This window comes from Chiloscyllium punctatum, chromosome 44 (assembly GCF_047496795.1).
Source record: "Chiloscyllium punctatum isolate Juve2018m chromosome 44, sChiPun1.3, whole genome shotgun sequence".
Lineage (NCBI taxonomy): Eukaryota > Metazoa > Chordata > Chondrichthyes > Orectolobiformes > Hemiscylliidae > Chiloscyllium > Chiloscyllium punctatum.
The window spans coordinates 18,822,879-18,840,922 of NC_092782.1; the positions used below are offsets into that span (position 1 = coordinate 18,822,879).

The 18,044-nt window shown below is 39.5% G+C and overlaps 1 protein-coding gene across 5 annotated transcripts in view; it reads right to left on the minus strand.

Moving 5' to 3' along the window:
• The window catches only part of cdk17 (cyclin dependent kinase 17), a 224,285-nt gene that overhangs the window by 13,641 nt on the left and 192,600 nt on the right, over positions 1-18,044 (minus strand). For all 5 annotated transcript variants that reach the window (XM_072562405.1, XM_072562402.1, XM_072562406.1 and 2 more), the window contains 4 exons: positions 9,310-9,407; positions 8,399-8,504; positions 7,331-7,373; positions 7,140-7,230 (listed from right to left, as the gene is read on the minus strand). In XM_072562405.1, coding sequence (XP_072418506.1) covers positions 7,140-7,230; positions 7,331-7,373; positions 8,399-8,504; positions 9,310-9,407 — 338 coding nt within the window. The remainder of the gene's footprint in view (positions 1-7,139; positions 7,231-7,330; positions 7,374-8,398; positions 8,505-9,309; positions 9,408-18,044) is intronic.

Below are 18,044 nucleotides of genomic sequence, written 5' to 3' on the forward strand. Positions count from 1 at the left end.
TTTCGGACTTGGTCTGTGTGTGTGGCTTTCCTGTAAACAAAGTTGCATCAGGACACTATTCAAAAGGGCCACAACACACTGCAGCACACTAGAACTACAAAAAGAGGAAGAGGAACACCTATACAAAGTATTCGCCAAAAACGGATACCCTCGCAATTTCATCAACAGATGCCTAAGGGAGAGACAACGGAACGAGGACATGCCGCAACCCAAAGGACTAGCCACACTACCATACATCAGGAGCATTTCTGAACTGACAGCCAGACTACTGCGACCACTAGGACTCATAACAGCACACAAACCAACAGCCACGCTCAGACAACAACTCACCAGAACAAAGGACCCGATACCCAACATGAGCAAAACTAATGTAGTGTACAAACTACCATGCAGGGACTGCAGAAAACACTACATCGGACAAACAGGAAGGTAGTTAACGATCCGTATACACGAACACCAACTAGCCACGAAACGACACGACCAGCTATCCTTAGTAGCCACACACACAGATGACAAGCAACATGAAGTCGACTGGGACAACACTACCATTATAGGGCAAGCCAAACAGAGAACAGCCAGGGAATTCCTATAGGCATGGCACTCATCCACAGACTCTATCAACAAACACATCGACCTGGACCCAATATACCGGCCACTACAGTGGATAGCTCGAACTGACAACCGGAAGCGGCAGAGACAGGCCACTATAAATGCCGGAAGAAACAGCACAGAAGCGCTTCACAGGAGGCTCCCAAGCACTGAGGATGTCACCTAGACAGGGACGAAACGTTTGCAAGACAAATTCCCAGCTCGGCGAACAGAACCACAACAATAAGTTTTAACATAGTATGCACATTCGTGGTAAAATTAATATAACACATAGAAAGCAACATAAATAAGTGATTATAACTAAGTGATTAATTAAATCTCATTAAGAATGGCAGTACAGATGATATGTCAAAGCGGCAGTATGTGGGAGCTCAAGGATGCCACTGTGATCCAGGGCAAACATACCTGCAGCAAGTGCTTGAAGTGTTTTGAAGCAGCTTTAGCTCAGTTTTATGTACTGGAGGCTGAATTACAGGCACTGAAAAGCATGTGGAGAGGGAAAGTTACCTGGATTCTTTGTACCAAGAGGCAGTCACACCTTTTAGAATGGTCAGCTAATGAGGGTATGACTGTTAGTGAAGCAGGTATAGGAACCCAGAGGATAGTTGCAACTATCCAACAAGTTTGAAGTTCTCTCAAATTTTCTGAATGAGAGTGAGGACTGTGGAATGGATAGAGCTAAATAACTATAGCATGGTACAAGAAGCCATTCAAGTGAAAGGAGTCAAAATGACCACAGTGGTATTAAGGGACAGCACAGTCAGGGAGAATGACTGTTCTCTGCAGCAAAGAGAGACAGTCCAGACGGTTGTATCATTTGCCTGGTGCCAGGACTTAGGAATATGTTATCTGGACCGGAAATGATCTTGCATTGGAAAGGAGAGAATCTGGTAATGGTGGTCCATATAAACACCAATGACATAAGTAGAACTAGGAAAGAGGTTCTGCATTGCTAGTATGAGGAGCCAGAAACCAAATTAAGAAGCAGAACCTCAAAGGTAGCAACCTTTGAGTTATTTCCAGAACCATGTGCAAACGGGTATAGAGTAAACAAGATTAGAGAGATGAGAGCATGGTTGAAAGGCTTGTGTGGGAGAAGTGGTTTCCAGTTTGCAGGCACCGACATCAACATTGGAGAAAATGGGATCTGTACTGTTGACTTGACCGACATATGAACTGTACTAGAATTGATATACTTGCAAACTGCATAACTGTGAAGCAGAGTGGGTTTTACACTGAATAGTGGGGGTAAGGACCCAAATTTGGAAGTTGTGGTGAATCAAAGAATGGCAAAAATGCAACAGAGGAACGAATTAATGTGGAAAATGATAACTAGACAATGAAAGGAAGGGGCAGAGAATGCACATTTAAGAGCAAATGAGCAGATAAGATTAAAGGTTACAAAAATAATAGAAGGATAAACTCAAAACAAATCAGATGAACTGGTACTATAAATTGAGATAAATAAGTATGATTCAGTGGCCATTACTGAGATGTGGCTAGAGGATGATCTAGATCGGGACTTGAATATTGAAAGAAATCATTCAGGAAGGACAAGGGACTAGGAAAGGTTGGATGAGTGGCTCTTCTAACTACAGGTGATATTGGCTCAATTTAGAGAGTATTCCCAAATTCAGAAAAGAGGATAGAAGCAGCCTAGATATAGATGAGAAATGATAAAAGCAAAACACCTTGTAAGGGATGTGTTCAGGTCTCCAAATGGTTGAACAGGATATTAAGGAAGAAAAATGGGAGTAAGTCAAAAAATACAGCAATTATCATGGGGGGAATTTTAACCTCCACATAGACTGGAAAAATCAGATAAGAAAGTGTAGTCCAGATAGGGATTCATTGAATGCTTCTGGGACTTCTAAGACCAGCATATCATGGCAATAACCAGACTGAAGCCAATACTACACCTGGTTTTAGCCATCGAGGCAGGATTAATTACTGACTTAATTACTTTCACAGTGAAAGTGCCCCTGGGCTGCAGCACCCACATTATGTTTGAGTTTTACGTACAGTTTAAAGGAGAGAAGTGTGGGTTCAACATAATCATTTTGAATTTAAAGGAGGACAATTATGCGGGCATGAAAGCAGAGCTAGCAAAAGTGAACCAGAATTTAGGTCAATAGAGATGTAGATGCAAACATTTTAGGGGATATTCCACAAAGCACAGAATAGATACATTCTAACAAGCAAGAAAAAGACCAGCTATCAGTGATTAACTGAAAAAAACAGTATCAAAGTTGAAATAAAAACATAATTGTGCAAAGATACATAGCGGATTGGACAAAACACACAAAAAAGCAAAGAATTACTGAAAATAGAGTATGAGCAAAAGTTAGCCAAAAAATATAAAATAGATAGGAAAGGTTTCTTCGGTTATTTAAAACTAAAAAAAAATTCACAAAGTAAATGCTGGTTCTACAGAAAATGAGTCAAAGAAACTAGCAATGGAAGATAAAGAGTTGGGAGATGAATTGAACAATATTTTGTGCTGGTCATCACCAGAAATGATGCAAGTAGCATCCCAGAAACAGCTGTAAGTCAGGAATTGAAATGGTGAGAGGAACAAGAAAATTACAATTATGAAGGAAGTAGTTCCCAGTAAATTGCAGCAACTGTTAGTTGACAAGTCCCCATATCCTGATGGATGTCATTCTCAGATCTTACAAGTAGCAGTTAGATAGTTGCAGGAAGCAGGAAACTATAGGCCAGTTAGTTTAACATCTGTCAGAGGGAAAATTCCAGAAGCAGTTATTTAAAGCTATTGTTAAAGATGTTATAACAGGACTTGGATAAGCGTTAGGTAATAAGGCAGAGCCAATTTGGTTTTGTCAAAGGGAAGTCACGTTTGACTAATTTATTGGAGGTTTTTGAAGAAGTAACTTATGCTATACATAAAGGGGAACCAGTGGATTGATTATATTTAGATATCCATAAGGCATTTGAAAATATTCCACATCAAAGGTTACTATGGAATACAAAAGCTCAACATTCGGGGGGTAATGTATTGGCATGAATAGAAGATTGTCTGACTAACAAGAAGCAGAGAGTAGGAATAAACAGATGTTTTTCAGACTGGCAGGATGCTTGGTGGTGACTCAGAGAGGTTGGAGCAGGACTATAACTCTTCTAAATGATTTAGATGAAGGGACCAAAGGTATGGATGCTAAATTTGCTGATGAAACAAAGATAGGTAGGAACTTGAATTGTAAAAAGGAATCTATAAAGGGATATAGATAGGTTGAGTGGGAAAAATCTGACAAATGGAGTACAATATGAGAAAGTGTGAAATTGCCTATTTTGGCAGAAAGAATGAAAACAAGCATTTTATCTAAATTGTGAAAGGTTGCAGAGAGATCTGGGTGCCTTAGCACATGAATTTCAGAAGATTTATTTTGCAGGTAAAGCAAGTAATCAGGAAAGCTAACGGTACTGATCACTACACTTACAGAAGGATGTTAATGCATTGGAAGCAGTTCAGAGAAGGTTTACTAGACAAACATCTGGAATGGTTGGTTTGCCTTATGAGGAAAGGCTAGGGTGGCTGGGCCTGTATGGAGGTTAGAAAAGTTAAGAGGTGATTTAGCCAGGTGGATGTCAAAAGAATGTTTTCCTCTTTTGGGAGAATCTCGAACCAGGAGTTATAGTTTAAAAATAATCACCCATTTAAGACAGGAGGAGGCAATTTCTTTTCTCTCTCAGAGGCTTGAGCATCTTTGTAATTCCCTTCAAGGTAGTGGATGCAGTATATTTAACTATTTTTGAGGTAGAGATAGATAGATTCATGATTACCAAGGGGATTAAAGAATATTAGGATTTGCATAAACGTAGAGTTGAGGTTAAAATCAGATCAGCCATGATCTTATTGAATGGTGCAACAGGCTCAAAGGACAGAGTGACCAACTCTTGTTCCTTGTTCATATGATTGTATGTCAACGTGTATCAGTTTCATAGTGCCAGGACTCTCTGGAGCAGTACACTAACAGTAAAGCTCCCCTCTTCTGCAGAATTATCACAAAAATTAAAGATTTTAAAAAGTACACAAAATTCCTTAATTTACCTGTCTTTTAAACCCTCGCCAGAAAGTATGGACCAGACTTCTGTATTTAAGTTATGATTTTAAGTAAACAATTATGAACAGTCAGTATATAACTCTGATCCCTTTATAAACTCCCCTTTTACACACACACAGACGGGGAAAATTACTGAGTTATGGACAGAGGGAAATAAACTGGAAAAGGAGTTCAGTGATTCTTGTTCATAAGGATTACTGAAATAATTCTAATGATCTTTATACTGGTCAGATGTTGATTTTCAGTCATCCTCCTCTGGATATTTCCTCTGTGCATGAGGCACAAGGTGGCTGGCTGGCTCACTTAGAAAAAGTGTCTAGCTTAGTAATTACAAATCACAGCACACAGCAACTGCAGAACGGAGGAGAAAGTGCTTTCTGCAGGTTTAAAGTGGCTTAGTGAAGGAAACAAAGAGCGTGAGTGAGAGAGAGATATTAAGATGATGATGGCCTGAAGACTTTTGTGTATCTTGTTCACAACCCCAAGTCGTTAGCTATTGGAGAATCAATCATATAACTGCTGTCAGGCTTGAAAGCCTTTGTGATTGGTAACTGGTCACTAATCCAATCTGTTACTTGTTGCCAAAGGTTTATTTGTAGACAGCCCTTAAGTTCCAGTTAATCTGCAACTACTGCAGCAACCCACTGCTGTCCAAACAGTGCTAATAATGCTTCTTGCTTTTAAACTCTGCTGCAATCTGGTTCTTTTAGTATACTGTCAGATCCTGACTAAAATTCCCTTAAACAGTTTCAGACAGAATACCTCAATCATTAAACTTATGGGTAAAGAGGGTTGAACTGGCTCCACTTCTTTATTCATCCCATTGTGGATAGGTTCTCCCAGAACCAAATGAAGTTATGTTTGAAAAGGAACAAATGTTAACTCAAAATTGCTCAGTTTAACAGTGAGTTTATTAATCATTAAAAGTGAGAAGAATTAATAACACAAATAGCTAGAGACTAAAAGTAAGAAGTGAGTTTGAAAAGATAAAAATAAAAACACTCTGAACTGTTCACAAAGAGCGGGTATGCTGTTGCAGTGCAAAATACCGGTGTGGCATTGACTTGATTGTTGAACAGTCGATACCAAGGTTTTTATTTTTGCAGGTTGGTTGTGATCTGTTGTTTTGATTCCTTTTTGATTCCAGCATTCAAGGTGAATGTGAGTCCTTTGGTTGTCTTTTTTTCTCTAATCTGGCTTGCTCGCCAGCTGGCTTCTAGCAGAAAGAGGTAGAAAGCCATGACCTGCAAGGAAGGGGTGACTAAGGACAAGCACATTAATGCTTGAATCGAGGCTAGTACACTTGGGTACCATGGTCCCATTAGAATGCACAGGTGAACCTTAATCTCACTACACAAACAGACATGAGAACCTCAATCTCACTAGAAAACTTCAACAGAATTTAAACATTTTTAAATCCATCTCAAAGAAAGGAACACAATAATGGTTCTGAAGTTTGGGGCATTATCCACAATGAGTTACTGTTGAGCAAGGGGTTGTAACTCCACATTATCTTTATGATCACAGTCCAGTCTGTTTCGACTGGCGTCTTCCCTCTTTGAAGGGTTGTTATTTGAAGTTCCCTTCATATGTTTATGCATGACATTCCATGGGTGTGTCTCTCTCCAGACAGCCACCTGATCTGCATTTTCTTTTTGATTTCTTTTCTTTCACTTTCTTTTAAAAAGCACATTTTGGAATTACAAATTGAAAACATCCATAGTATTTAGGCATTTACCTATGGTCATGACAAAAGTAACAGAAATACCTCTCAGAGATCTAGGTAGGATGGTATGGTAGAAGGAAGGGAGAGGAGGAGTAGATTAAGGAGAGATTTATCTGGCTTCTCACATGTCTTTAGTGGGAGTTGATGAAAGTTAAAGCCGAGGTGAATCTTTAAACAAACATGCAGAGAAAATATAAGTGGCGAGCAAGTAGCTCAAATGGAAGAGAATACACCAGGAAGGTGAATGGGAAGTGGTACAGTGATACAATAGGAAATTAATGAAGGCAACGTATTATGGGACAGATAACTTCCCCCCTCCCCCATAGTTCCCATTCCAGTTGAGTTCCGTAGTTCCTTTAACTGCTTTTGCATGTTAAATCACACATCTCTCACCTGAAATAAAAAGAGCAGGGGAGAGAGACAGACAGAACTAGAAGAGAATGCAGACAGCACAAACAAGCAAATTCTGTGTCTGTATGCAATTTTTGTTAACACTTTTCTATTAAATGTGGGTATAGGAATTTATAACGTGGAAACAGATTCAGAATTTAAAAAACTAAATATAAGGACAGAATGCTCAACCTTAAAAATAAGGATCTGATTTTGTTTTGTGTGATGTGTTCAAATGAGCTTTTACCCTCCAAACAAAATTTTAACTGGAATCTACCTGTAACAGTATTGAAAATTGATTACTGCATATTATTAAACAATGAATGATTTACCATCAGGTAGAGTGTGTGCTCTTGTTCCAAGGCTTTTAAAGTAAAGATGCTTCATAGCATCTTCAGCAGAAATTCTCTTCTTGGCCTGGTACTGCAAAGTAGATAAGATACCTCTGAGATCAAAGTAACTTTTCTTTGTCATTAAAAACTATAACGAAAGTCATTAGCAACATTTCAATTTTACAACTTACTTGTAAAAAACTGGATAACAGATCAATTCCATCTGTGTCCAACCTATAAGAAAATGCAAGTTAAAAGCTGAAGGGAGTTACATAGCACACATCTGTTCTTATAGCGTTTATCTTTTGTGCATCTTGCCAGGAGTTAAGCAGAGAGACAATTTCATTTATGTAAGTATAACAAGTAGAGTAACTTCACAAGACACGCACACATTATCCAGACATGAATTCTATCAATTTTAATCCATTTAAGGAGACAATCAAATGTTGATTTTTTTAAAAAGCCCAGAGGAAGATAAAGCTCTGTACAATTACATGTAAATCCCTTTAAGGCAATGAAATATATTTATCCAAGTCTTACAATATGTTTCCAGTCTGACCACAGCTGATGAATCCCTGCTCCTACCAGCACAATATCTCTTTAATATTCAATTCACACAGATCTTTCTTGTTTTAAAAGAGCCAATTGACAAAATATTAATGACTTCAGCTTAGAATCAGTTCTGTGTACTCTCAACATTATGAGAAAAATAATTCCTGGTCACTAATCTCTCGAACATTTTTTTTGCATTAAATCAAGTTTTCCATCAGTACTCAGTTAGATAAATTAACTAGATAATTATGATGTTTCACAACTTTGAGAAAATGACTTTAAAAAGTCAACCTAATAACTTCATACAGAGGACACTTAATCCCTTTTTAAAGGTTTTACCAACAAACTACACAAAGTTATCATCTTGCCACAATACTAATTGTCATTCTCTATTTATCCAATTTGACAGTAGGTTCCTTCTACTTAAAACCTTTAATAGAAACCTCTGTATCGTATGTACATATTTGAGTTTTCCTTGTCTAAATACAATTGTACTGCATTTATCCACTTAAAGAAACTCTGTTACACATGGTCATTTCCCCTCAAAGTACATCAAAATTGGCCTCTGACGCACTTATTTGTAAATTCCCAATTACCTACACCTTTTGCAGATCACACATTTTCTGTCCATAGCTATCATTACTTAACTCAAAACTGATTGCTTACTTAAACTGACCCAATTAGTCAATGCAATTGATTACCAGTACCTTGGTGCATGATTTATTATAAGCTGTGGCTTATACTTAGGGAAGTTGTAAGCCTTAAATTCCGCATTTGAAGATATGCCTGGCCATGTCTCTTCTGTAGGTGTTCCTGTATTGAATAAAATCCATTAGTATAATGCAGAAAATCACAGAAAATAGAGACATGATCTTAAGATTTCCTAGGTTGTTCATTTTGTTTTGTAAACCTGTGCTCAACAAAATGATTGGAGTCACCGCATGGAAATGGCATATTGTTTAAACGAAATTTGAACTGCACATGAAAATAGAAATAGTCATCTACCCACAAGTGAGAATTATCTGAGAAAAACCCTTTCAAAAAAAAAAATCAAGCATCACCTAGTCAATTTACACTCTCTTGTGTGGTTTGTTCTGAATTGGTAACATTATACATGATAAAAATCATTTATTAACTGACAGAATTTGTCTGTAAAGGTAAGTGGAATTGCTCTCCATGGAGAAGAGAAGGATGAGGGAAGATCTTATAGTAATGCACAATTTAGAGACAGTAGATAAAGAAAAGTTGTTCCCTTTAGAAGATGATAAAAGGATTATGGGACTCAGATCTACAGTTCTGGGCAATGGATAGAGAGGATGCAAAGAAGAACACATGTCCAGTGAGAATGATCTGAAACTCACTGGCTAGGAGACTGGTAGAAGTAGAGACAAAGGAAACTTGATGGGTACTTGAGGGAAATTAGCTTGCAAGGTTCCAAAAATAGAGCAGGGTGAACATGACTGACTAGATGGCTTTAAAGAGCTGGCATGGACTGACTGGGTCAAATGGCCTTCTCTGTTGCCATAATGATTCTAGGATTCCATACAGGGGAAAAAAAAAAGTCTGCTTAGGAATACAAAGACATTTAGGTACATTTACAATCTAATTTCCAAGTTACCTAGTAGCCTAAAAATCAAGTGCAATTCATCTTCAACAGTGGAACCAGGAAACAAAGGTCTTCCTGATGCCATCTCATAGAAGATACATCCAACGCCCCTGGAAAAATTGTAAGCACAACATGTTTTAGTTCACACAAGCAAATCTTTCAGAACTTTTTTTGAATTTGAATAAAGTTAAAAATCACACAACACCAGGTACCTGACGAAGGAACAGTGCTCCAAAAGCATGCACCTTCAAATAAACCTGTTGGACTATAACCTGGTGTTGTGTGATTTTTAACTTTGTCCACCCCAGTCCAACACTTGCACCTCCACATCTTGAACTGGAATGTATACATTACACTCTAACAATCACCTTTCTCAAAATTTAAGGCGGGAGGAGCAAGTTTTTAAAAAGAAATGAGGGGCAATTTGTTTTTTTTTAAACAGGGAATGAATTTCCAAACGGAATGGTGGATATGGATACAGTTACAATGTTGAAAAGTCATTTGGATAAGGGATGTGGGCCAAGCGCAGATAGATTTAGTTTGGGGTTATGGTCGGCATGGACTAGTTGGACTGAAAGGTCTGTTTCCATGCTGTAGGACTGTATGACTCTAAATTTTCTCAACAATAAGGAAAATTTTTAATAGACAGGCTGACTGTTTAGTGTATTGTTATTCAATTTCAGCAAAATAGCATTTAGTTTAAAAACTGACTTGCAATGTATTGTGCTTGTTGTCATCAAACCTTTTCTTGCTCCGGCATCACCTTAAATCAGTAATTTTGCTAATTTGGAACAAGGACTTAGAAATGATGTTTCCTCTTATTTGATGTCTTTTTACTTTGTTGCATTGTTAATATTTACAGTGTTTATACTTCTGTTAACACATTAAGAATTTTCTTAGTGGGTAATGATGCAACTTTGGTGTAGAACTGGTTTCAAACAGTTTAGTCTTTTATCTTGCTATACTTCTGCACTTCACATATTAACTTACAAGTAATGCGTGAGGAAAATGGATGCCCAATATTCCTGCTGTATGTTTTGGACCATTCACAATAGCTGTCAAGCCAATTTATATTTACAACTGGGCTTAGATTGGAGCTACAACATTGTGCGCTGTTCTGGAATCTACATTATAAGTATGCAGTTGCACTGGAGAGAGTGTGAAGAACATATTTACCAGGATGTTGCTTGGACTTAAAAGTTTTAGTTATGAAGAGAAATTGGATACACTCTGGTCATTTTCCTTAGAACAGAGGAGACTGAGGGGGGATCTGGATCTGGGGAAATGCATAAAACTACAAGGGGGATAGGCAGGATAGGAAGAAATGTTTCCCCTTGGCGTAGGGATCAATGATTGGAGGTACAGATTTAAGGTAGATAAAGGAGGTTTAGAGGGAATGTGAGGAAAAACATTTTCACCTAGAGGGTGATAAGAATTGAGAACTCACTGCCAATAACGATGGGAGAGGCAGAAACCCTCATAACATTTAACTCATATTTGGATGTACATCAATTATGCAAGGCCATGGACAAAGTGCTGGAAAAGGCATTCAGAATTTATGTCATTGCTTTTTGACCAGCACAGAGTCTACAGGCCAAGGGGCCTTTTCTGTGTTGCAGACCTGTATGACGGTGATTGTATTTAATCACGTTCAGGAGATTCCTGAAAAAGATATAATAGATTTTTTTGCTCTTCATTATTACAGAAAACTATTTATTTTATATCATGCAACGAGAAGTCACTCATTACTGGAATAACAATGATGCAAGTGAAAGGTCTGATATTTTGAGCTGTGCAACTATCAATACAGCCTGAAGAACCAGAGAGTAAAATCTTTGGATAAAGTGACAAGTGAAGGATGGAACAGTTTGTGGGGGAGGGCTCCCTTTTTCAGCAAGTTTAGGTGGTGATGGAGCTCTTAATGATCCAGATGAACTGGGATGACATAGAAGCTAGTCTAAGACCTCAAGAAGTTGAGCATTATATTGTGCACTACAAGATTATACGAGCTGTGCAGCTCTATTACAATCAGTCTTCTATGGTGGGGAGCAATTAAACAACTCAATGGAGGAGCCTCCACACCCATAATGACAGGAGAGGCTCAGTGTAAAAGGTACAGCTGAAACATTTGTAATAATCTTCTTTCCGAAATGCCAAGTGGATGATGCATCTTGACTCCCTCTACTGAGGATTTAAAATTTGAATTTAGGTTGTTGTCAGCAGCAACAAATATATGTAGATTTTTATTAACCACAAAATGGCTTTTCAATTTAAAATAACCCAACAAAATGGCTTCAACTTATGATTTGACACTGTGAACCTGTACTACTGCTTTGCTGAGTTAGCTGAATTAGAAGATAAAGCAGACAATGGAGTTTTCATAAAATGAATCATAAGACCTTAACTGACCACTCAAACTAACCTTGAACTGCGTATTCGGCACGGACAGATTGTGGAGTGAAGAGCCTAGAGTCCTTCACTATTGAGTGTTGAGGAATTTGGCTGGCCAGATGTGAGTATTTTATATGTGTTTGGTTTTCCTCTCATTCAAGTGGTGTCTGATCTGACCCCTTGCTGTCTATTTTCTAGTCCAGCCCGAAAGGATCGGTCTTAGCAAGGTTAGAGTCAGGGGGACAGTACAAAAAAAAAGGGGGGTTGGGGTAGAATAAGTGAAGTTGGGACCTTTTTATATTCATGGTTGGCAATTTCCAGGGTTGTTGGACTCAGCGCTTTTTTATTTTGATGGTTGACGCTTTCTGGAGTTGTTGAACTCTGACATTTGAACCCTCTGATTTTTTTTTAAAATCTAGTGAATGAAGTAGATCTGCTTAAAAAAGGAGAGAGAAGAAAATCTGATTTGGCTGGATTGGCATTGTCTAAATCAATACCTGAATTACTTGATGAAAAGAAAATACCGCAATATTTTATAATGAAAGTTTTGATGATTTGTAAAATTAGTAAGGGTTTTTGGAAATTGGATTAGATTAGATTACTTACAGTGTGGAAACAGGTCCTTCGGCCCAACAAGTCCACACCGACCCGCCGAAGCGCAATGCTCCCAGACCCATTCCCCTACATTTACCCATTCACCTAACACTACAGGCAATTTAGCATGGCCAATTCAGCTAACCTGCACATTTTTGGATTGTGGGAGGAAACCAGAGCACCTGGAGGAAACCCATGCAGACACGGGGAGAATGTGCAAACTCCACACAGAGTCGCCTGAGGCGGGAATTGAACCCGGGTCTCTGGCGCTGTGAGGCAGCAGTGCTAACCACTGTGCCACCGTGTCACCCATTGGTGAATAAAAAAAATTGAGTCTGTACTATAAAAGGGAAGTGGTTTTAAAATGGGTAATTATATAGATGAAATGGAAGATCCATCTTCAATGTTAGTGAAAATGTGAGAAATTTCTGGAAAAATCTAAAGCTTTTTGAAAACTTTCTGGCGCCTTAAATAAAGCATTAGGTGATGAACAGTGGCCACTAGGTGGCCCTAAAACTATTCAATTGATTAAATCAGCCCAACAACTGATTTGGCAAAAAAACATGGGATCAAGAAAGAAAGACTAATAGCGACAATTTTGTGATGAGTGCCACAAAGAATCAGTTATGTTCATGGCAGGATACTGCCACTAAATTGGGGATTGAATAAACTGATGGTACCATGAAATCTGTCGAGCACCTCAAATACAAACATGCTTGAGTTAACGTCAACAGAAACAAAAGGAAAAGTCACTAGTGGCTGGTAAGCAAATAGAACTGCGTAGTTCGATGGTTAGTTTTGGTTTAAACGCATGAGACAATGAAAATTTGGATTTAGATGAATGGTGTTATTATTTGACGCCCCATCTTCCTTACAGATTGCTCAGTCTTCAGGATATACAACTGTTTCACCTAATTCTCAAACTTCTGTTGTTTCCCCTCTGTCTGCTTCCGTGTTTTCCCAGCCCAATCTTGATTTTGCAAATGTTGCTTCTTCTAATTCTCAGACTGCTGTTAGCTCGGTAGCTGCTGCACAACCCAAATCGTATGCTGCAGTCATGGGCCCTTCTGCACACTTGCCCCTTCCCCAGGATACTGATCCCGTTGCTTATAGCACTCGCAGTCAGCGAAAATTAAAACTGATTCTCTAATAAGCACCTCATTCAGCGATTTGAAACTCCTTCGAGTCCCTCTTCTGAGGGCACAGAAGACGAAACACATGTATTAGGAATATTCCCTGTGGGGGAACTATCGAAACCAGAAGCTGCTGTTGCTGATCAAAACACTACTCTCCGTATATATTATCCTTTGAAGCCCCACGAAATTATGTCTATCCTCAGTAATGCACTGGACCGCCACAAGGTGCCTCAGTAATTCGTTGATTTCCTAAATACCACAATTAAAGTTTATGATGGTAATGCTAAGGACCTTTGGGCCCTTCTTCAACAAGTCCCTTCCCACTCTGAATATGCCTGCTTTAATGAACTAATCACAATAATTTTACTCCTTTCACTGATACTGTAAACCAGGAACAACAGCGACAAGATGATATTCTTGCTACTGCATCCGCTATATTAGCAAAGCTTATTGATCTTGCTCGTATCCTCAAACTTTGCCCGAAAATAAGGAGTCTGCTGAGGACTTCCTGGAATGTTTTAGAGAATGTTATGAATCTTATTCCGGAAATCAACATTTAAATTTCAATGCTGCCAATACAACTATATTATGCTGTTCAATACAACTATATTATTAAACTGCTTGCTGTCTTCTGTAGCCATAGCAATCAAGACAAATGACTTGCAATGGGTTGAAGCCACTCCTAATCAACTCCATTGTTCTATTAGGGTTTTATGGAAACAACAAAGTCAAGAAAAACCTCCCATCCCGTAAAATCGGAATTTGTAGTCCGTGAGGAGTCTTCTAAACAACTACTTGTGCGTAATAATAGTGGCTCTGCACCCAATTGAAACAACAGTCGTGGGCATGGCTGAGGGGCTCCTCCTTCTTCTGAGAGTATGTCTTTGGGCTGTTTTAATTGTAACAGTCCACAGCATTGGGCCAGTGACTGCCAGATCCGAAGCTGGTTTATTTGTGGCAGCGCTTACTATTGGGGCACTGCTTGCCCTAGAGAGACAACAAAGGAAGATCCAGGAAACAATTGTGGAAATCACCCTCAGACCTGTGATAATTGTGGAAAACCTTCTGATAATAAGCACCTTTCAATACAAGCAGGAAGAGGAGGACAGATTACCAATTTTCCCCAAAATAATCCTTTATCTTAATGACTAAATAATTTTTCTCTACGGTTTCTATCTTTCAAACAGGAACCCACAGTCTGATTAGATTAGATTAGATTACATTACAGTGTGGAAACAGGCCCTTCGGCCCAACAAGTCTACACCGACTCGCCGAAGCGCAACCCACCCATACCCCTACATTTACCCCTTACCTAACACAACGGGCAATTTAGCATGGCCAATTCACCTGACCTGCACATCTTTGGACTGTGGGAGGAAACCGGAGCATCCGGAGGAAACCGACGCAGACACGGGGAGAACGTGCAAACTCCACACAGTCACCTGAGGCGGGAATTGAACCCGGGTCTCTGGCACTGTGAGGCAGCAGTGCCACCGTGCCGCCCAGTCTTACTTAAAGCTAACAACTTTTCTAATTGACACAGGGGCTTCAATGTCTTCTGCGAAATCTGACATAAATCTACCAATTTCTAAACAGACGAAGAATTTATCTGGTCTCCATGAGAAAGCCACAGATGTCCACTTTCTGATCCAGTCCCCGTCTATTTCCAAGGCTATTCCCTGTTTCATGGCTTTGTGATTACAACCAACTTATCATGTAACCTGACGGGTCGAGATCTGCTGTGTGCCTTTCAAGTTAAACTTGCATGTTCCCCTGATGGTGTCCAACTTGATTCTGATTCATCTGAACACCAGCTCATATGTGTCCACTAAACCACGATGGTGGTCATGATCTTGACCCTTAAGTTTCTGGAGGTCACATTATTCTTGCTTATGATTGAACAGGCCAAAATAAATTTCTTGAAAACTTCTTTGCAGATTTAGTTGGAACTAAATGGACTGTACAGATTTTGGCTTGTGTCACTGGTCCGTAAGGCGAGGCAGGTTTTGTTGAAATACCTTCTCACCCGTGGAAGCAAGGGGACTCCTCAGCCCCTCACATCACTCGGAAAGTAAATCTGCCTCATCATGCTAAGGAACTGGGCCCTATGGTCCACTGTGCAATTACCAAGGCTGACTCACTCTACTTGCTGCAGACATTTCAAGAAGACATGACTATTCTCTATTATTCAACTCCTACCTCCTGCAATGCCACACTCCAGCACCATGAGAGTTGGGACAAACTTGATTTGATCAAACCTGATGTATGGGCTGAGACATCCTCTCATGTTGGACTTACAAATTGTCAACCCATTCAAGGTGCTTTAAAACCAATTGTTGATCTGCCATCCATTCGCCAGTACCCACTAAAACAACAGGCAATACCAAGTATTATTGCTTTAATTGATAACGTTCTCCATCAAGGCATCTTAGTCCCATGCCAATCGCCTTGTAACACTCCAATTAAGGCTGAACCAAAGCCTGGCAAGCCAGATCAATATAGGTTCGTTCAAGATTTAAAAGCTATTAACGCCATTGTCCAGCCATTTCTTGTCTTGATTTCAAACCCAGCTCATATCTTATCCACCATACTATCAGATTCTAAATGTTTTGCTGTTGTTGGCCTTCAATGTCTTTTTCTCTTTGCCTCTTCATGAGAACAGCCAGTACGTATTTGTCTTCACCTTTAATGGGCAGCAGCTAACATGGACTCGACTAACCCAAGGCTTCATTCATTCTCCAACTCTTTTCTCTCAGGTTTTACTGGAACCATGTGCTTTTTAACCTTGAGAAGTGGATCTACACTAGTTCAATACATAGACAACCTCCTTGTAGCCAGTATTGGTGAAGAATCGAACCGCTCTGATGTTGTTCTCCTCCTCAACTACTTGAAATACTTAGGATACGTGGTCTCTCCCCAGAAAGTTTCCATTGCACTATGTCAAGTTCCAAGGCTTTATTATATCTGCTGACTCATGCTCTCTGGAACAGAGCTGCACTACTCCTATTATCAACGTCCCAGCTCCAATCACTGTGAAGCTGGGCATGGTCAACTTCTGCAGACAGTGGATTCCCAACGCGGCTCTCCTCATTAAGAAGTTGCCTCCATATTCCTCCTACGAAGGCACGCTTACCCTCTCCTTAGAAGCAAAGCAAGCCTTTGATGAACTAAAGCAAGCTTTGTCACAAGCTCCAGCTCTGGGAAGACCTCTTTATGACAGACCCTTCCAATTGTACTGCATATTCTGGATGACGATGCCTCTTCAGTACTTACTCAACTTCATTGAGATAAACATCGCCCAGTTTCCTATTTTTCAACTAAACTTGACCCTCCTGCTTTAGGACATTCCGACTGCACTTAAATTTTAACTGCCATTTATCTCAGTTTACAATCAGCACGGAATCTTACATTACAACAGAACATTGTCATTTACAGTTCTCATTCAGTAGTTGCCCTCTTGGGGAAATTACAAACTCAACATTTGAGTTTGAGGCTTGTCTTCTAAATAATCCTCATTTGACTTTTAAGCATTCTACTACCATTAAACCCTGCTGATTTCTTAGCTCATCCTCTTTTACCCTTGTCCACTCCAGAACATGATTATTTTCACCTCATTAATGCAGACATCCAAGTTCAGCTAGATCTCTCTGACACTCCAATCTAAAATCCTGATATCAATATATTCACTGATTGTAGTTCCTTTATTGACCATACAGGAACTTGTCTTTCAGGCTATGCTATAGTTGATGACAATGGCTTTATCCTGGAATCTGCTGCCTTTGACACCCCTTTTTCAGCCCAGCAAGCTGAACGTTTTGCACTCAGCAGTGCTTGCATTCTAGGGACAGGGCTCCATGATAACATTTACACTGACTCCCAATATCCTTTTGGGATAGTACATGATTTTGGACAACTCTGGAGTAACAGAGGATTTTTGACATCATCTGGCACTCACATCTCTCACTGCCAGCTTGTCTCAGACCTTTTGACCATGCTCCTTACTCCCAAAACAGATTTCTGTTATCAAATGTACTGCCCATGGAACTGGCCAATCCCCTGCTGATATTGTTGCGGGTGTGGCTGCAAAACAAGCCACTCGCAATCATCTTATAATTGTGCCCAAAATGATGAGTCAGACTGAAAGCTCTGACAAAAGTGGGTCTACCTCGGATAAACTAATGCCAACCATTCAAGATGTTGTTACCTTACAGAGGGAAGCCTCTGAATCTGAAAGGCAGCTGTGGCCCAAAGCCAACTGTTATTGTAATCCTGTTACTAAACTATAGACCACTTCAGCTGGACAGATTTGTATGTCTGATGAACTTGTTTTCCGGTAGTTGATTGCCTTCATAATGCGACACACTACGCTCAACGTAGTGCTCGCTCAACGTCTAATCTGCTTTTAAACACTTGGTGGCAACCATGCCTCCAGCAGATGGCTCAACATGTAAGTGATGGATGCCTCATCTGCCAAGAACACAATCTGGAGAAAGGTATTCCTTGCCCTATGGGACAGACACCCGTCCCTGAAGGACCTTTTCAAACTCTTCAACTTCATTTCATTTTATTAGAAAAGTGGCAAAACTGTAAGTATGTTTTAGTTATTGTTGATGTTTTTTTTCTAAA